Source organism: Tinamus guttatus, unplaced genomic scaffold (assembly GCF_059628265.1).
Source record: "Tinamus guttatus ecotype Peru unplaced genomic scaffold, ASM5962826v1 Tinamus_guttatus_pri_ptg000125l, whole genome shotgun sequence".
NCBI lineage: Eukaryota > Metazoa > Chordata > Aves > Tinamiformes > Tinamidae > Tinamus > Tinamus guttatus.
Window position 1 is genome coordinate 5,349,220 of NW_028288659.1, and position 20,840 is coordinate 5,370,059.

The window sequence follows — 20,840 nt, forward strand, 5'->3', positions numbered from 1 at the left end:
AGCATGAGGCAGTGCTTGGAGTAAAAAGTAGAAATAAAAAGACATTTCTGGGCACAGAATGTGTCAGGGAATACACAGCTGATGAGATGAGCCAAACTGAGAAGGACAGGTGTGAAATTGCTCCTGCTGAATTCCTGCTGTTTGCAGAACATCACCATATTTTGTAATTGTTTAATTGAAAATATATATTTTTCTTCTTTCTCCTCTTCCCACCTTCTTTTATTTAAGTGAGAAGAAAAAATGACCTAAGTGCCATCCAGCCTTGGTGGCCAAGGGCAGAGGAGGGGGCGAGGGCTGCTGGGATCATGGCTTTGCCTTGGAGCTGGCGGAGGCAGCCTGCAAACAGAGCCCTTGTGTCACACTGCACTCACCATCATATTGCTGTGTTCCTGCTGACCTTCTTCAGGTAGGTCGAACGTATCTGCCCAGGGAGGTGCTTGTCTTGCTGAATTTGGGAACTAGAGAGCCTGGCAAAATACAGAGGGTGAAGGTAGGAGAAGCCTTTGTGCTTTGAAAACAAAATGAGTTAGTAGTATCTGGTCTGGGAATCATGTGGAACTGGAGCTAAGGGTGCTGTGCCCTTGAGGAAGCCTGTGACCACCTGGGCTTGCAGCAGAGCACAGAGTGACCGCAGCAATCAGGCAGTGCTCCCCTGCAGAAGAGGTGGTGGCATGGAGGAGCTTGCAGAAGAGGAAGGAAGCAAACCACAAGCTCACAACTCGTGTAATGCACAGTCGGGCTTGTGCCATGCTCTGCCGTTGCTCTTGGGGTCCTCTCATCTCCTGGAATGACTGTTTGCAGAGGGCCAGCAGACCTCTAGAACAGAGGCTTCTGCTGCAGGCCTGAAGCAGGTCTCCCATGTTTGGGTGCTGCATGCTTGTCTCTTACGCCTACTGACAGTAGCTGGAGAAAGATGCTGCCTCTCTCTACAAGCTGTGCCTCCATGTTATCATTAGACCTTTGCAGCAGTACTGCTACTGAGGCAGGTTCTCTTCCAGAGGCAGGTTAGGTAACGGTGGTCAACGCAGATGAGCTACATGTTCTTTTTTCTTTCCTATTCTTCTTTCTTTCTCCTTCCCTGAGCTACCTAATTGTTGCTGCACAGTCATCTCCTCCTTTGAAAAGAGGATGTCTGCTCCAGTGAAGACCCTATTTTACGCCTCCTCATGTGAACTAAACAGTGTGTCTGCCCATAATTTTGGGATTCCCGCTATTCCAACTATCTCCGTGACTGACAGTCCTCCACTGCTCACTGACTGCTTAGCATGTATCTGAATTTTAAGTTCTACCCTTTCCTGTTGGACCTCCAGAGGAGACTTGACCGCTGTGTGCTTGTTTTGCTTGTGTTTTTTTTCTGGCAGTTACTCCTTGCTCCATGCTTCCAGGAAGACATTTAGCAATGTCAAGGTCAGCATTTCCAGCCAGTGGACTCCCTCCTATTTCAACAACACGGCCCTTGAGCTCCAACCGTATGAGGTAAGGATACCTGGGACCAGCAAGTGCAAAAAAAAAAAAAAAAAAAAAAAAAGCTGCACAGCCTCTAGGTCACACTTAGGTCATGGTGCTGAAGAGGTCCCTTTATTTGTTTTTGCTAGGGATGCTTGTCTCAGTGTGAGTGAGAACTTCTTGTCTCTTAGTAACAGCTGTCTGGATTATCAGTTGTTGGTGAAATCTTTCCTGGTGTCCCCAGAGAGAAGTTTCTAAGAAGCTATGGTGTCCCAGTGGGAAGTGGGACCCCGGCAGTCTTGTGTAGTAGCCAGCAGAGTGGAGAAGGGGAAGAAGAGTGAGGGATCCCATCTTCAAGATGGCAGAGGTGACAAACACAACTGGCTAACGCTGTTGTGGAGAACTTGCAACATCTGTGCTGTGGTTGTCTCTGTGGTGTGGGCATTGCCACTGTGTTCAAAGGCTGGCCAAAGGAGGAGAGCAGAAAACTATCCTGAAAGTGCCTCTTGCTTAACCAAAACTGATACCAAAGAATGTTTGCCCCTGCCTCCTGGTTTGGTTTCCAAAAATGCTGAGCATCCCATGGCCATTGTCTTTAAATCTCAGCATCAACAAAAGCAATGAGACTTTCAGCAGCATTTGCTTGCAGAGAAAAAAGTTGTGTAGTGTTTCCTCCCAGCAAGTGGAAATGCAAGGATGGATGTCCTGGCTCACTCCCATAGTCCTTTTAGAGATACATTTGCTTTCAGCAGTGGCTAGCTGGTCCTGATTCTTTGCTTTTGAGAAGTGGAAGAAATCTTACATTGACAGCTTGGTCTCAGCATGAGCTGCATGGAAACAGGGAGTTCCAGGCCAGCTGCTTACGCCTTGTCTGCATCAGAGGTCTTTGATTCTTTAGACATTTGGCTAAAGGATAAATGTTGCCTTTGTGTAATAAGTAAAAACAGTGAAGCTTTTACTTATTTTAAAAGGCCTGCAATGCCTTCAAGTTTTTATAATCTAGGAACATATACCAAGCATCCCTGGGATGCAAAGTACAGGGATCCTGACATTCAAAAAAACTACTATACTTTGAAAGGTAGTTACAGTCTGTGACTTAGTGTTTGCTGGATGTTGAAATTCAGAAAGAAAGTGCCTTCTTGGCACTTCTTTCCTTATGGATAGTGTCCTTTCCTTATGGTATGAATTTGTCACCTTAGTTAGCAGGAGTGTGAATGGTGCATTTTGAGAAATTGAAGACTTAGAAGACTAAGAAAAATGAACAGAAGAGTGTCTTAACATGCTGTTGGCTTTGAGCTTTGATTTCTGTTTTTTAACCACAGTTGTGGTTTAAAATCTTTAAACAAAACGTTTTGCAATTGTTGCATCAATAGACTGTATTCAGTCTTGCTTCAACCTTTTAATAATTGTGAGTCTTGTGGAAATTTTATAAAGAATTTAAGCCTAATGACAATGTATTTGATTTGCATTTGATTCGCTTACCTGTCTTCTGCTAACTTGTAGACCTCTAGTGATTTGTGGTTAAAGTTGAAAGAAGCTCATGAGAGCAGCTATTAGTGGTCTCAGGGGCCAAAACTATTTTGCAGCAGCTTTATTAATTTTCTTTGGCACATGCAACCTGGGAGGAAGCTGTGGTGGTAGGCTTTTCCTTAGTGTTGTCTGTACAGCGTGTTCTCATGGAGGTAGGAGTCAAGCTGGAGTTGATATTTGTCTGGATGCATCCACGATCAGGTTTGGGCTGCATTTTTTAGTTTGGTTGAGATTTTTGTCTAATGGATGGGATGGTGGGGAGGAGAGAAGGCTCGTTCTTGTTTACCTTCGTTTATTTTTCAAGTCCTCCTCAAAATACAGTGTTTTCAGCTGTTGTCACTAATCTCAGTTTGGGGATGACTGAATCTTCTAACTCATTTAATCATATTGAAATAAAACAAAGCTTCAGGGCAAGGGAAAAAGTAGAAAGTAAATTAGTGGCCTGAGCTCCTTGTAAATAGCAGTTTTCAACCAGTCTGTTCCTTCACATTGTTCCTTTTGTTAGTGCTCCTTCTGTTTTTGGTCTGTCACTTCTTATGGTTGTTGCCACAAATTCTGTAAGGGAATTACTCACTTAGCGAAGACAGCAAAGTAAGTGTGCAAGAGACATCGCATGTAAAACAGAATATGCCTTTATTGTATTGTTCATTGAGGTGCTCATCAGTGTTTCTGCATATGCAGTGGGTAGCTGCATGCTTGTTAGAAGTAGGGTTTATATTGCCAGTCATTTTTCTTGATCCGATTGAAATTGGAGTTTCTCACTTCTGGTTTACTAGCTTGTCCCTTAAAAGTGAAGCAAGATGGAACTGGCTTTTTTTCTATAGTACATAGAATCAGAGGTTGCTGAGGCCAAATGCTCTTTTGCATTGGAGTTAGGGTTTGAATCGCAGAAGAGTAGAGCAAGCTCTGACTCTCCCTGTGTACCTGATACAATTTTCTCCCTGTAGCTCTGGAACTGCAACCATTTATTTCCAAATGCAGAAGAAGCCACACTCTTCTTGGGAACATTGGACACTATCTTTTTGTTTTCCTATGCTGTGGTGAGTAACTCTGACCCAAAACTGCCAAGCTTTGTTTGAAACTGATTGGGAAGATCACCCTTGCGTTTGGAGGGAATGAGTGGTATCTGTTACTGGGCTTATCTACCACTAATGGAGTTTAAAAGCTTAGTAGAGCAGCAGTTTTTTTCCTTTGGTTCTGTTAGTTCTGACAGGACCTGTGTCCCATGTCAAGATGTTTGTTTACCACTACAAGAGAAATACTGTCACTCCAAATTTTTTTACACTGCTGTCATAAATTGGTCAATGGGTAGTTCTATCTGTTCAAGTGCTTCCTGTTAAAAAATATATTAAAAATAAGTTTATTGAACAATCTAGAAAAATAATGGTTTCTTTAATGGCAGGAGGGGAGCTGCTGAGAATGAAGCCACAATCAGATGTAACTGTCAACTTGACACTTCTGCATCGTTTTAATCTTGCAATTCTTGCAATTCTTTGCAATTCTTGCCAACCTTTGGGCTTTGTCTGACATGAAGTTTTGTTTTCAGGGCCTCTTCGTCAGTGGTATAGTTGGGGATCGCCTGAATTTACGCTGGGTTCTGTCTTTTGGCATGTGCTCCTCTGCTCTGGTGGTAAGTTGGAACACACTAGTGTGGTTTAGAAAACTCTATCTTGGGATTTCTGGGTATGATTTTCCTTACGAATAAAAGTTGCCCTTTTAGATAGGATCTGTAGTTGTACCTCAATAGTCTCAAATAGTGGGAGTGCCACATTAAGTAAAACCTGGTAAGTGAAAACTACTAAAACTGGGAACAGTTTATTACAAGTTTTATTCAATCAGATGTAGGTCTACACAAGATTACTCAATTCTTCCTGACGTAACTGTTTCTCGGTACTTTGGAAGGAACCTCATAAATTTGAGGCACTGTCTAGGCACTTGATTAATGACTTTTGTACAAGGATAGTGCATTTGAACTTTTTGAGGTGGTTTAGTAGTGTGACTCTTCTGCAGGCTCCCATTTGTTGCGAGCGAAGTGTTTCCCTTGCAAACACACAGTGCATTCCTGCTAAGTGTGCATCCCCTTACATGCCCTCCTTGGTGGGAGGACGTGTATGTCACAAAACCACATTGTCTTAAAACAAGAGAGGTCTTCAGTTTCAAGCCACTACAGATAAGTGTGAAACAATTTTATCTCGTTGTGGTTTTCTGGTTATTAAAGCAGCAGCAAAACGCAGAGATGTTCTTGCTTTACGCAGTGACTGCAAACCAGGCTATGGCCTGTTGCGTTCTGCATGCACATGACCACAGACATGCCTCAAGCACAGGGTGCGACGGAATGAGTTTATTTGGACTAGCTTGCATTAGAGCTCTTAGTAATTTGGGACCTAGCTGTAGTATTTTTGTTAGATTTTTGCAGAGGGAAATAACTGCTTAGGGTTTTGTGTTTTTATAGGACCTTGTGAGTTTATAAGTTAGTACAGTAGCAAGTTGGGATGCTACTGTATCTTTAGCGTTGTTGCTAAAAATCTTTGTTTCTTTTTTTCCCTCTCCCACTGTGTGCTTTACAGAAATAAGTCTCTTAGAGTGGAAATCCCTTTCTAGGAACTCTTTGGGCTCTGGATTTAGTGCTGTCAGTGGCTCAGCAGAGGGTGCTATTGCCTCTGAGCTGCTTATTTAGCAATGCTAGGTCTGCCTGTTGCCTAGTGAAGTCTTCTCAGTGAAATACTACCGTCTTTTAATAAAAAAAAAAAAAAAATTATTGTTTATTTTAAACATCCCTCCAGCCCCTTAGAGGTAGGCTCATTTTTTAATGTTTCCTTTTCTTCTCTCTAGGTGTTTTTCTTTGGCACACTCACAGAATGGCTGCATTTCTACAACAAGTGGTTCTACTGCTGTCTCTGGGTTGTCAATGGCTTGCTGCAATCCACTGGCTGGCCCTGTGTGGTTGCAGTCATGGGCAATTGGTTTGGAAAGGCTGGGTAAGTTGAAGTTTTGATGATTCACTTACCTGGCCTGCTGACCACGGCAAACTTAGCTGAAACTCCCAAACCAAAGGGCAAAACTTCCTGTTTTGCCAGTCCCAGTATGTAAGTTCTGCTGTGCTTAACTAAAGAGAACCACAGCAATTTAAGACTGACTTCCTAGTGCTAAACTAGTTATTAATATGTACAAAATACAAACTTATTGACTGTGTAGTCATTTTAATGCTGAAAAGTGTTTTCTTGTTAGGTCAGAATTAAAATTATGTGAGATGGAATGTAAATTTCTTGTTGCTTTCTTATTTCCCCACCAGAATTAAATAACAGTTTGGTTTGAACATAGTAGCGTGTGTTAGAGATAGTGGTTTGTACTTGAAAAATCCCATAGTGAGGATTGGCTGAATTTAAATTTTCATGTTACTGTAAAACCTGTTCCTGCCCATTTCCATCTAGCTTCTTTGGTGGTAAACTAACGTGTTGAAAGGTTGAACCTGTCACAGGATGGGTGTTGCAGATGAGCTATAATTTTATACATAAATTTAAGTTCATTCTAACATCATATCTCTTTCTTACTCCTGATGTCACCTTTTCTTCCATTCTTTCTTCTAAATTTCCTCCCCCTTCTGCAGGAGAGGTTTTGTGTTTGGGCTCTGGAGTGCCTGTGCATCTGTGGGGAATATCCTGGGAGCATTCCTTGCTTCCTGTGTTCTCAAATATGGCTATGAGGTGGGTAATGGTGTCTAGCTTGTAGCTAGGACTGCATGTCTGACTGGGTTATGCAGAGATCAGCTTACTAGGTCACTGAGCAGCTAGTAGGAATATTTTTGTTATCAATGTCCCGTATCTTGAATCCTGTGATACGAAGCAATAGGCAGAATAGAAGGATTTTCTTTTCATAACCCTTTAAATTCAGAAGGTAGGACCTTCTGCTTTGGGTGGCTTATGTGTTCTTTGGATTCACATCTATCACTGCTTCTCACATAAGTGAATTCAGTGCTGCTGAACAGTGGTGAGATCTTGACAGGCAGGGAGGCAAGTGGGAAGAGCTGTGGTGCAGCACTGCATTGCTGTAATGTTTCAGAGAGGCAGTTAGCAGAAGGAACATGAATGAACTGGGACAGGTTGATGCATGTGGTCTGTAAGGAGAGGTAAACAGGGCTGAGCTGCTTCATCCCAGACGAGAAGCCGTAGGGAGTGACCAAATCAGCAGCCTTCCAGTGCCTATGAGGAGGTTACTGGGAAATCAGAGCCGTGCTCTTCCCCAAGTTACGTAGTGGAAGAAGAGGCAATGGTTCCAACTGAATATGTGGGAAGATTGTTCTCACTCTAAGGTTAAGGATTGGAACAAGTCCCAGGAGTCTACAGAATATCTGTTTTGGAGGAGGTTTCAAGACCTGACTGGACAAAACTGAGAGCAACCTGGTCTGAAATACTCTGCTTTGAGTAGTTCCTCCTAACCTGTCCGAATCTGTAGTTGTGTGTCGGATGAGCTCCTTGCTCACTGCTCTCACCTCCATGCCCTAAAGGCTCTCTTTCAGTGTGGTCTTTCAGCCTAAATAGAAGCAAGTCTGTTCACGGGGTGCAGAGACTGCTTGTTCCCAAGTTAAATGGGTGTAGTTGGGATTGTTATTGCTATGTTTACTGTGTGATGGGGCTGGAGTACAGGGAAGCCCTTGTTGGTCAGGAATGCCGGTGTGACTGAAAGTATTTAGAATTTTTTTTTCTTTTTTTTTTATCTTCAGTATGCTTTTCTGGTGACTGCCTCGGTGCAGTTTGCTGGAGGAGTCATCGTCTTCTTTGGGCTTCTGACTTCTCCAAAGGAAGTGGGTGAGTAAGAGAGTTCTACCACTTGAGTCTCTTTGTGGAAAACAGGTGTGTGCCTTTGTCTCTAGTGCTACAAGTGCAGCCAGCTCTGACAGCGCTTATCCTCAGAACTCTTCTGAGATGGTGTTGCACTTCTGTGCACTGAGTGGAGCAAATGGTTTCCTCATCAAGATCACACTAAGTGCTGTCTTGGATCATGTGCCTGTATATTTTTAAAAGCAAAACAAAACAGCCTGGCTGCAAGGCCTGCATTATATTATGCCTAGCTTCTCATTTTCTTTCTTGGAAAAATCCTGTTTTTTTAACAATCAGTGGGAAACTGGTAAATGGCCACTGTAGGAGCAAGTCATGGCAAGCCTTAACTTTGCACATCAAAAGGAAAGTATTTTGTGCATATACAGATCTTTAAGTCAATTAGTGCTCGTGTGAGGCCAGTGTCCTATCCTGAAAGGTGGTGGGCAAAGGCACAGTGTGATGGGGAAAACTGCAGAACCATGAAGCTTTGGCAGGGCTGTAGAGGCTTCCCAGGTGCCTACAAAAGTTATCACTTTTATACACGCAGTTCGTAATGCAAGAATGGCAGAGCATTTAGTATCTTGGAGATCCCAGAGCAGTGCTTCCATAGGGCTCCTGCTGCAGGGGAGGCATTAGCAGGGAGCAGCTGCCAGGGTAGGTGCTGGTGCATGTAGCTTCCTCACTCAGGTGAGGTAATGCCTGGGAGCTAGGCCCACGGAGTCCAGCCATTCTGCAAGGGGGAAAATGCACTAATTTGTGTGTTCCAACTAATGGCCAGACACTCAGAAAGCTTAGGCCAGCATCAGACAGAATATGGTCAAGAGCCCTAGAAAACAAAGGGTAGAAACTGGTGATGCTTCAGAACACCCTCTAGAAGAGTTTCTAAGCCAAAGGAGGATGGAGGCATGGGAGAGCAAGGGAATTGCTAGAAGGGAGAATTGCTTGAAAGAAGAGAGTGTAGCTTTAAAGTGGGGAGAGGTTTGACTGGTTGTGGCCTGTTGTTCCTGTTGTACATCCTTTGCATCATTTAGGCCTTCCTGAGCTTGGAACAGATGAAGAAGGCAGTGCTGAGGAAGATGCCAACCAACCTTTAATGGATGATGACGATGCAGATGATGATGACCGGAATTACTCTATTCAAGCAACTGACACTGATAGTCAGCCAAAGGCCATTGGCTTCCTCCAGGCTTGCTGCCTTCCAGGTGTTGTTCTGGTGAGGACTCCTAGTGCACAGATTCTTGAATGAGATTTGATTTTGTGCTGTTAAACACTGATCTGATTTTGTGTTGTCAATGATGACAAATGTTGACGTTTACCATGTGTTGCTGTTGACATCTGACTTCTATGTTGCTAAAACTTTGGGGGTTGGGACTGTTACGCTTGTGTATATGCATGATACTGCCCTAAAATGCAGCTGCATGCCACTCTTCCTGTGGGACTCTTGCTTCATTTGGTACATGAGTAGCTGTGACAATAGAGGGGCTACATTTTTAGAAGTTAGAAAGGAGACTATGGGCAAAGCAGGTGATTGTAGATACTCTCTTGGTGATGTAGCACTCGTTGCCCTGAGGAATGGGATTCTTACTGCTGGCTGAGCATCACAGGGAGCTCTGTGGTGCTAGTATTTGGTGGTGGTGGTAGTAATAGTTGATGTTGTTGTTTTTTAATTGCCTATGGGCAGAAAGCCCCAAAAGACCTTAATCAACATGATGTAGTATCTGGTAAAGTGTTTCTATAAACAACAGGCAGTGGGGCCTGGTGATACAGTTTCACCATTAGCTTAAGGTGAGCTGAATCCTGGTTGCATCCCCATCCTGTCCTTTCGATCAGAACTTGTACTTCTGCATCAGCATTGCCTAGCTGAAATATTTGGTTCAACTGAAAAATTAATCTGCCAAAAAAAAAAAAGATTATTTTCTTGTACCAGTAGGCCATGTGTCCCCTGAATACTAGTGCTGGTGCAAGAAAAGGAGCTGGCTCGTAATACAATATGAATTTCCTTGTGAAACTATCCGTTGAATGGACAGTGCTCTCAAGTATCCCTAATGAGGAAAGCAGTTGGGTGTGATTAAAGTATCACACAATCTGGAAGTTATGGGTAGACAGTATGCAGAGAGCTGGGTAACCACTGCTCTGTGGTGTTGCTGAAGGCCTGGGTTCAGGGGTGGCAAAAGGAAGTGAATCCTCTTGATCTTCACAAATTTGGCACTTCATATGGTTCATTTTTGGTGGTGCTAAGACTGAGATGAGGCACAAAGACCCTATAGGTGGAATATGTTGGCAGTGGTGAAGGCTGCTTAAGTTAGTATGTAACTTTTCTTCACTGGCCAAAACATAAGGAGGTACCAAACAACTGATGTTGCTGTTTTGCTATTTGAGATTTTGAGGGCGTGCTCTCTGTGCTACCCAGCTGTGTGAATACCTCTGACATGGATGTGTGAGATTATCTGATGCCAAATCAGTGAGCGAGAAACCACATACTGAGAGAACCTCCAAAGCCTGGTCAAAATGATACAAAGATATTAGCTGACTTAAATTCATCTGTGGTTTCTCCCCCCCTTTTCTTCATGAATGGTCTGGTAAAGAGTTCTAGTATAGACAAATGTCCCATGGGCCTCTGGAAATTCAGTGTTTAATTGGTCTGACAGCTGGCTGACAGTTTCTAAGTGTGTTACAATAAATACAGCTTGGCACAGCGCAGCTCTACCTACCAGAGCCAGCAGAAATCTAATGAATAACACTGCCTTGCGTGTGTGGTGAAGATTACGTTGTGACCTTTAAGAATGGAAAGGCATCAAGAGTACAGCTAAAACTGGTATATTTATTAGGAGAATCTACACTTATAAGAGATGCTTTTGGAACTTTGAATATCTCAAAATGTCTGCGTTTAAACTCCAAAGACAAGTGCATATGTATAGTCCCCAAAACTGTGGTCCCAAGAGTGTTGTTTTTCCCCCTCTTCATTTGCCTCCCCGAACACGGGCTCCCTCCCCTGCCGGTTGGTGTTCCTCAAGGGCCCTGCTGGAATCGCGTGCCTGCCCCAGCTGCGCGCGCCGCGGCCGGCCCCGCGCTCCCAGGCAGAGCCGTCGGCGCGTGTGGGAGCTGCGAGGGCCGTGCTCCCCTGCGAGCCAAGCGGAGCTGCAGCCCCGCAGGCACGAGCAGGGGGCTGCCCCAGCTGCTGGCAGGCAGGCGTGTGCGTGGGGTTGGGCAAACCTTTCATCTCGTGTCCCCAGATAGCTGCCTCGCCGGGAGGAACAAAGATTTCTCTTCGGGTGCTGTAACCAGAGGAGCCTTCTGAACAGCAGAAGGTAGCACGGAGAAACTGCTTCACATAACTTTTCTCAGCTTGATGCACAGATGACTAAACCTCAAGCTTGTTTCATGTCATGCAGTTGACTCTCTTCTGTTTACTAGGTGAAATAATTTTTTTTTCTGAGGGGAAGGAGAGGCAGCCAGATGTTAGTTCTTGTCAAAGTTATGCTGACAGCATTTTAACCCTGTGTGTTCAGTGAAAAGAAAATAACTTTCCTGGCAATGGTTTTCTTACTCCTGGGTTTCCTTTGATCAGCATTAAGCTTTCATAGTGTTGCCATAGTGTATGAAATGCAAAAGCACTTTCCTCTGAAAGATTCATCTGGGTCCAGAGCGCTGTGGAAAGCAGCCGAAATGCAGCTTGCAGTTCTCAAGTGCTAACTGCTTGCTGTCTGACTCTCTGTTCCAGTATTCTTTGGCCTATGCCTGCTTGAAGCTGGTGAATTACTCCTTCTTCTTTTGGCTGCCCTTCTACCTCAGCAACAACTTTGGATGGAAAGAAGCTGAAGCTGATCAGCTCTCAATCTGGTATGATGTGGGAGGAATCATAGGTGAGTGAGCAAGTGAATGACACCTTTCTGCAGCTGCCCTCTTCAGTTTCTGAAAAGAAAGATGACAAATGCAGCACAGAGCAGTCGTGCCTCGTGGTATCTAGCTAACTGTTCACTGAATATGTAAAAGGGCTGGTTATGTCTGGGGCTGCTTGAATGTTTTCTAAGATGTCAAGCATGTGAGCACCCTAAAGTGTTTATGTGTGATTTAAAGGGTCCTATCTTATTCTTGAACGGTACTCCCGACAGGCATTTTTTTTCTTTAGTTGCTAGGACTTTTCTGAAGAGTGTCATGTACAAAATCGTGCCCCAGTGCTTCCTACTTCCTTTCTGACAGGTATCCTTGAGGGAGCAGTCCCGACTTGGATTTAGTGGTTCTGTACTGTCCATTCTGCTTGCCAGAGCAGGCACAACTACTGTTGTGAACTCCAGTCTAACTGCACTGTTGCCCCTGTTCCTCTAGAATGTAGTGAGGAACAAACCGTCTCTCTGGGCTGCCACTCCCCAGTGTTGGTTTCTTACTTTATTCCCCAGTCCAGCTGGTCTTCATAGAATTGATATCCTTCTTGTAGTCTGTTCAGGGTCAGTTTTTCTGCCCCTCTGGCCTTTTCTGTATTAGGTTTTCACTCATGTTGCAGTTCTCACCAACACAGTGGTTTCTACAGAGGTGCCAGTGATGCACATGCTGATCTTTGTCAGCTTGTGCATTTCTTACAAGCCCTACAGCTACCTTGAGCAGGTGAGCCAGCAGGAATGAGACCCCTATGTGCTTTCCCTTGGAAGCAGAACTTCCTTTTTTGGGCACTTTCTATTAAAGAAATCAGTCACAGTGTTAAGCTTGCTCAAACTGGGAGTTTTGATCCCTCTGGTGATCCTATAGGGGAATGAAAAGAAAGGCAGGATCATGGATCAGTTGCATAGCAATAAAAGAAAAATATTGCCTGGGAAAACAGTATGAGTAGTTTGTTCTGTCTTGGCCTTCTAGGTTGCTCTTGCCTCTGTTTCTTTGCCAGTAAGGGCAGGAGACTTAATTTTCGGAAGTGTAGAGAAAATGTACATTAGAGAGTATAGAGAAAGCAAGATGCCACCACACTCAGTGAAGTGACCCAGTTTTGTTCAATGTGTCACCCTTCTGGGTGTGATGATGTTTTATTTTTTGCAGGTGGGACCATCCAAGGTTTGATTTCTGATGTGCTGCAAAAGAGAGCGCCGGTGCTTGCAATGAGCCTGCTCTTTGCTGTAGGCTCTCTCTTTGGATACAGCCGTGAGTGTATTTTACTGCACAATGATGGGAAGCTCTCTTGATAATTTAGGGAGAACCAGAATGCAGCCTGTTTGGATTACGTTTGGCTCTCTGGTCTTGAAACTATTTCTGGATCACTCTGGCACCTTTTGGTGTATTTTGTTTGAACTGTGACACTGCTTAGAACTTTACTGAGCTTGGAATCAAGGAATTGGGGAGGAAATCTGTTCTCTGGCTAATGAGAATTAGCTGAGTAGCTGGGTTTCCGTGAAGTTGGTGAGTGATGGCACTGGTCCATCTCCAGGACCCGTGAAATTTCTGGCATTGTCATTGTATCAAAACTGCAACTGGAAAAGCAGCAGATCCATCCCAACTGTAGTGGGGAAGAGAGAGTTCGGGGAAAGAGCTCTGCAGGATTCTATCTACTACAAAGCAGCAGAAGCTTTTAGACTTTGCCACTTGTGCTTCTGTATGTGGCGAAATGTATGAGTTTCCCCTTCTCTTGCAGTAGATAGAGCTCTTGTTGACTGATGTCTTTTGCAAGCAGCCTGGCAAGAAAACTGAATAAAAGAGCAGACAGATCTAGTTTCTGTGAAGCAGTGACTGTGAAGCTATTGTAGGCACAAGGGGTTTGCATGTGCAGTAGTACCCTGCTCTCCAGAGGTACCAGAACCACCTAACCTGCTTTAACTCCCTTACCTGTCACTTCACTGCACTTTGTCTTCCCCTGTTGGTAGTAAAAATGGGGTGGCAATGCAGACCACCTTCTGCAGAGCACTCTGCAGAGCAGAGGTCTCGGTAGAAATCGGTGCCAGAGCTACACATGTGTGGTAGAACAAGCCTTTCTGACCCGTGCTGCCTTAGCTGGTCTCAAAGTAAGGTCGGTAGGGAATTAGTGGGGAATTATTCTTAAATATTAAGGGTCAGGTTTGGTGGTGTTCAGTAGAGTTTAAAGTCCTTGTGCTAACTCATTGCTTTCATCAGTGAGTTGGAAGCAAATACAAAATCACTGCTGACAGCAGAACAGCCAGAGTTGCAGGTGTCTTGTGCTTAATTCAAAATGCTCTAGTGCCTGGCCAGATACAGAAGACTTGGGCAATACAGAGTTCCTGCACTGTATAATTAAATCTCTATCCATTTTTATGCTCTTAGCCTAATGCACATCAGAGTGAAAATAGGATAAGAATACATTACAGCCTACAGTTTGCTTTATCTTCACCTAAGCAACTTCACCTAAGTTGTGGCTGGGATTAAGGAATTCAGGTGATAACTCAAAGTGGGATACTGGGAAAAACATGAATTCTGAGAAGTCCTGAAGAATTATAGGGGAGAAGCAACTGCCTATGTATAGTAGGATGTTTTTCCTGGAAATGCAGACAGAACATTTGGATAGTGAAGTGTGTCTGTGTGTTTATTTTCTTTTTTTGTAAAGAGGAATAAGGAGATTGGTTATTGTGTTTTTATCCTCTTGCCCAGAATTGTTTAGATAAAATTTGGAGGTAGCAATCCAATAACTAACATCTCCATTTTAAAAACGATGGTGAAAAATTGGGAAAGATGATTCAAGTGCTGAAAGAAATACTTTTATGATGAGAGAATTGGAGTTTGGATCTCTCACTTCCTCAGAAAGACAGGAAAAGGATTCTCTTACTAGGCAGATGGACTTTTTCTTTTTTTTTTTCAAGGAGAATAAATACACAGTCTCTCTAAAGTTTGCATTTAACATGAGATTTTTCCTTCTCAAGAAAAAGGCATAACAAAAGTTGGGAAGCCAGAGCTAGGCAAATCTATCAGAGAGGCAGGGCATGAATGTTTGGAAAAAATGTTTTTGTTCTGTAAAATACTGTTAGGGAGTTGGTAGATCATCAGTCTCTAAATGCTTTTGCAGGAAGACTTAACTTTTTGTACAAGGCTTCCATGAAGTGGAAGTTACTGTTCTTAGTACAAAAGGAAACTGGGCAGATGCACTGGCAGAAACTAGGTATTTGCATGCTGCTTTCTGATCTGAAATAAATAAATGGCTTTCTCAAGAAGTTTGTTTTGTTAACATTATGATCTTTCTCCCACAGGTTCTCCAAACAGCAAACCTATCAATGCTGTGATCATGGCAATTACAGGTATCGTATAAAATACCACCCTTGCCCCTGCGGAAATGTACGTTGATTGCGAAAAAATCAGTAGCACCAGCATGAGGGGGTGGAAATGCATTTGCATGTGCCACTGTCTCTGCTGGTTTTGCAGGAGTAAAAGCGGAGGTCCAATTTATGGTACTTTTGGGATGTGGCTTTAGGAAAACTAGTTTCCGATGGAGGTGTAGAATGTAGACTGTATAGAATAAGTTCTGAGAACTATAAAGTTCTGCCCTATCTTGTTATGAAGGAGATAGATTTATGCTGCAATACCTAGCAGTGATCAGTTGTGTAGAGCATGGACACATGTTTGCAGCCACTGCCTGTGCTACAGGATGGATAATTTCAGATAGAAGTGGGTGCTTCAACTGCAAGGGATAACTTCTACCCGCAATTAGTCCAAGATCACTGTATGTAAAATCCTGATACCGAGAGTTGTGTGATAGAAATATCTGTGTTTTTAAGATGCTCTGTTGAGAAGCCCTCTACTTGTTTTGCATCAAGGCTGCGTTCTTGGCCATTTCAGGGTTTTTCATTGGAGGCCCTTCTAACATGATCAGTTCTGCAATTTCTGCCGACCTGGGTCGGCAGGATCTGGTCAAAGGCAGCAGCGAGGCACTGGCAACAGTCACAGGAATTGTGGATGGAACTGGTAGTATCGGTGCTGCAGTGGGCCAGGTGAGCAGAAAATAAATTATTTTGAATTTTGTTTTTCCAAAGAAAAGGTAAGAGCAAAAACCTTTGTTGAAAGGAAAGTTTACCATCCAGCCAAAAATGACATACATACCGCAAACTTTATGATGTTTTCTAGGTAATTTTAAAATTTGCTTTTATTTGCAATTCCTTTTTTTTTTTTTTTTTTTTTGTTTTGTTTTATCTAGGGCTGCCTCTTACACCTTGTAAATGTAGTGCCTTGTGTGCTGATAGCCCTCACAGTGTGCACAGGGGTGTGAGGACTAGGCAGCTGTAGGAAGGAAGCTGATAGGAAGGTGCCTGCTGGACATCCTTATTTCTCAAATACAAGGAATGACTATGTGGAAGAGCACGGTGGTGCTTTGGGGAGAGGAGGATTTAGTAGAAAGATTGGAGCCTGTTCTCTCCCAGGCTCTCTCTAGTGCTGGTGAAATAACAAGGACTTAGACAAAAAGCAGAAGTTTCTGCTCTTAAAAGGGATTTGTGTTTTTTTTTATTTATTTATTTTTTTATTTGTCGTGTATTGCCTCATTAAATACAAATATTTTATCCATCTTTCACAGCAAAGTTGCCACTTAGTTCCATTAAACATGGAAAATTGCAACTGCCTTGTGAACATCTTGAAGTGCACTGTTACCCTCAGTGTTCTTATTATGTTGTGTTTCTGTCTTCCTCCACACATACCACTCAAACTTACGTCACCGTCAAGACTGGATCCTTTAATTCTGAAAAATTCCACCGACCTTCCTATTCTAACACTGCATTTATTTCAAGAGACAGCCATGATGTCACTGTGGGGGTGTATGAATAACAGCAAACGCACAATGAATGTGTTAGCACAAAACAGGATCTGAATTTCTGATACAGGCAGTAGTGAGGGAGAGGCCCTTGTACAGCAACTGAATATAAATCTGCTAATAAGGATACATTTTCTTTTGTAGCCTTTTTTGAACTGGGATGTGGTTCAAAACAGACTGTAGTCTCAAGTATCTTGCCTACGTGAAGAGTTAAGTAGCTAGTGGTTACACAGCTCTTGAAAATGCATCCTGTGTGATTTACAAGCTGTTCTAGGGCTTTTAGCTCTTCAGAGAGTACTTACATCCACTTATGTCTCAGTGTTCTGCACAAAAAACTTCTATTCAATAGAGTCAATTTGTCACCTTTGAAACTGTAGTTCAGTTCTGTCTTTATGCTGCTGAGTTACTGTAAAGCTTTAGAATGGTATCTCTGCTTTGCTGAGACTGTAGGTTTTATACAGAAAGGCTGCTGTCCCGAGTCACCTATTGTGTCAGGAAAAGATCAGCTGGAGGGTTTTGTGAGCATCTTTTTATGGAGTGTTAACAGCCCATAACTTCTAGAAAATGAGTGATGTCTGAAAGTCATGCTTATCTTTCTAATTTTGGTATTTTTTTTTCTCCTCTCTCTTTTTAGTATCTAGTGTCTCTGATCCAGGAGAACCTGGGATGGATGTGGGTTTTCTATTTCTTTATTCTAATGGTAAGAAATCTCCTTTGTCTTTCTTTTGTCAAAGTTCAGTCTGCAGTAGCATGATTTTTGTGGGAACCTGAAAATTGTGACCTATGTAGGCAAGGTGTTACCACAGCAGCTGCAAACTCTGCCCTTCCCAAGGTGATCTCAGCTGTGCCTTTGCCTCAGGATGCCTAAATGAACTAGGTTCATTTTTGACTCCTTTAAGGTCATGTTGCCCAATGGCAGCTGGGCTCATTGCAGAGAGGGGTTTGAAAATACTTGTTTATAAATACCTGTATACAGTTCTTAAAGCTAATTGCATTTGACTTCCAAGACAGGATTTTTTTTCCCCCTTTTCTTCACCATGGTACGTAGTTCCTAATATTTTCAGGGAAGTTAAGCTGCTTGCTTATCAGCCCTTGGAGATTAATGACAGGAATGATGAGGAATTTGAATTTAAAATTTATGTGTTGGCCTCTGTGTGGGAGAAGAGACAGTTCAGGCCCTGGTCTCCTGAGCTGGGCCACAGCGGTGAACGCTGTGCACATCGTGCACTGTTGTCTGCGGGAAGTGCCCGCCGCCGTCCTTGCATCTGTGCCTGCAAGCGCAAAAGCCACTGTGGTCACCTGTGGGGCCAGCCAGGAGCAAGGCCGCTGAGGAGGTGAAGAGCACAACCTCTTTAGGAAAAGAAGATCGGGGAAGTCGAAGTCCTAGGTGCTCTCCTTCCTGCTCAGTGCTACCAGCTGCAGGGCTGTCGTCATCTCCTCTCCTACCAGGTCTTCTGTGGAGGCCTTGAACACAGCAGGGAGCACAGGCTGGTTGTGGCGCTGTTTGCTCTGTGCTTATTGTCCTGGGTTTGCTTCTTTTCACAGACCAGTTCGACAATCCTGTTCATTTCGCCATTAATAGTGAGGGAGATGAGACTGCTTCTGCGCGAGCGGGTGCTGCCCGGGTGACTCTTCTTTCCACTGCACGGACTGTCCTACAGACCTGACAGCTGAGAGACTAACGAAAACTCTGGGAGACTTGTTTGTCACATCCTCCAGGCCTGGACTCACTGCAAACAGCTCCACAAGACTTGACTCACCTGTTTTTGTGAGCTCAGCATTGAAATACCCAATACCCAATGTGGCCTGAGATCATCCACAGCATCGAGCTGCTGATCTAAGCTAGGCAATCCCCAGGCCTGGCAGAGGCCTGCCAGGTCCTTCCCTGTCGGCAACCACGCTAGGATCTTCTGCTGGGGGGGTCTCACTGCTATGCTCATTCTTATTTATTTCTGGTTGTCCTGGCCAAAGGTCAGGTGTTTTAAACTGACAGTGGAGAGGCTGCTTTGCAAGGAGATTTGGTGCTTTGTGCTGGTAAAATCATACAGTGCATTTCTTGGGTAGTCTAGAAAGGTCAAAAATGATTATTTGACGTTTGTGCTGTCCAGGTATTTCAAAAATGCTGTTGCTGAGTCTCTGCACAGATGGACCTCTACTATCCCTAGCTTATAACTGTCTTGTATTCCAGGAGCTTCTTATGGAGAGGATAACTCCATATTTGTTTTTAGCATTATTGTTTTTTTAATAATAATAATAATATTACTAATCTCTGGGACATGAGATTTCAGTTTCAGAATATTTAAGTAGACAAATAGTGTGCAATATTTGTATAACACTTTACTGTGATCCCTGAAAATATGCTTTAATAGGACCTTTGTCTCCAAAGGATCCTTGAATGGCTTTGGGGACCGGGCATGGGACACAAATACTTTTAATAGCAGTTTCTTATTTAAAATCTGATCAATACTGACCAAACATAGACTGTTGGGTGACCCTGTGAAGGGAGCTGGGCTCACCGATTCCATTCCCATTGGGAGACTGTCCATCTCCAGCAAAGAAGAATCAAAAGCTGAATTAAAGGGACTTAAAGGGACCTGGCAGCTCTTAGATGGGGACTTCCAGACTGGGAGTGAATCCTACCCTCGGGACAGCGTAAATAAGCAAGTGCTGCTGTCTCCCCTGTGCTTCTGGGCTGATGGCTGCACGGGGAGATCCTGAGCTGCTGGATTTTCAAACCAAGTTGCACCTTGAAAACAAAAATAGAGGCAAGTCAGTTACGAACACACGTGATTGCACATAGCATGATAGTATCCCAGCGTTTTCCAGTTCTGTAGTAAGGCTGCCTGACTGACACCTCCCGCATCTCATCTGTTGGTCACACTACTGAGATCACTGAGTAGCCTCTCAACAAATTGCTCTCTGCTTTGCCTTGAAGCGTTTCACTGTAATAGGAGTTTGCTAACTGGCAGAATTTCTGATCAAATGTTCAGTCTAGTTAATCAGTGATGCCTGGATGGGAATGGAGGACAGGGAAATTCTTGGAACTGAAAATTTGAAAGTTTTTTTTTTTTTTAACAGGGAGTATTGCCTTTTAAAAATGTACAGCTTTTTTTTTTTTAATTTATGAATGTCAGTTTTTAGTCATGTGATGATTGTAATAAGTGGATCATTATTAGTGCCTTACAGCTTTTTCTGCATTTGAGCGGTTGCTTTGTGATTGCTGCTTCTGCAACAACAGCTCTTCCTACAGCTTTGCTTGCTGAGGAACTCGGTTATCCCATTTTTATACTTTTGGAGAGTCTGTGTGTCTTAGTGGAAGTGATTCTTGCATTCTTTGTTAACCTGCAAAAGGTCTCGGTGCTTGGGAAAACAATGCCATTAATCTCAATTAGGGACCTGAATTCTGTTCTTGTCTCTTCTCATTCGTGCTCCAATTTTTGCCAGTATAATTGGAGCCAGGGATGGGGAATCTATCATCATGTGCTCAGAATTATGCCCTGGGCGTGGTGTTCATGTCCTAAGCTACTCATTAGTAAGCCCCTATACAAGTAGAATCAAAACTCCCCAAAATTTAGTCCCGGGATTGATGGTGGCACTGTTTGCCCAGCCCCGGGGCCTGAGACTCTGTGGTTTCAAATTCCAGCGTGGATGAGCTTTGTGGCTGTGGCTCGGGTGCTAGATAAGCTGCTACTGAAAGGTGGCGAGGAGGAGAGGCGGCCCCAGGACAAACGGTGTCCTGTGAAGAGCCGCGTCCCTCCTGCGGAGCCCCCGTCCCTCCTGCGGGCTCCGCTCCGTGTGTTGGGAGCACAAGCACAAGCCGCCTGGCAGCGGCGCCCTGAGGCTGCTCACCGCCAGCTCTAGGCCTTCCTGTCTGCAGGGCTTTTCTCCTTGACCTTTCTGGGCCTGTCTGTCTTCTCAAGGTGCTTTGTTGGGGAAAGGTTTTAAATTTGATAATGTCTAAATCGGTCTCACATGAATAAACTTACTTTGACTTGATTCGGGATGACTCTTTTGTGGGCCTGATTCCATCTGCTTAGCGCGGTTCTGCTGAGCCTGCCCCTCTTCTTCCTCAGTGCAGACAGAGCTGCTGTGAAGACCCGAGCCCTGCGTGGCGGCTGCCCCATGTGGTGTCATCTGCCTCCTCCCGAGCTCCTGCCCATGCCAAACTCTGATCCTGCGCATGGCAGGAGCCTGTTCCCCCTCGCTGTGGGTTGGCTCTCTTCCCAATCCATCTCCGAAGCAGCTTTGCGAGATTCCCCTGGCAGAGGGGCTCGCAATGATGTCATTCACACACTTAAATGAAGGAGCCTGAACCCACATGT

At 44.0% G+C, this 20,840-nt stretch overlaps 1 protein-coding gene across 1 annotated transcript; it reads left to right on the plus strand.

Annotated features, from left to right (window-relative positions):
* The first annotated feature begins 242 nt into the window (after window positions 1-242).
* Window positions 243-19,048, plus strand: SLC37A3 (solute carrier family 37 member 3). Its single transcript, XM_010214167.2, has 14 exons — window positions 243-406; window positions 1,362-1,476; window positions 3,924-4,016; window positions 4,523-4,606; window positions 5,809-5,954; window positions 6,584-6,680; window positions 7,697-7,781; window positions 8,825-9,006; window positions 11,515-11,656; window positions 12,819-12,920; window positions 14,969-15,016; window positions 15,555-15,706; window positions 17,153-17,218; window positions 18,064-19,048. The coding sequence occupies exons 1-14, from the start codon at window positions 306-308 to the stop codon at window positions 18,145-18,147; spliced, it is 1,497 nt and encodes a 498-aa protein (XP_010212469.2). The 5' UTR covers window positions 243-305; the 3' UTR covers window positions 18,148-19,048.
* The last annotated feature ends 1,792 nt before the right edge of the window (window positions 19,049-20,840 follow it).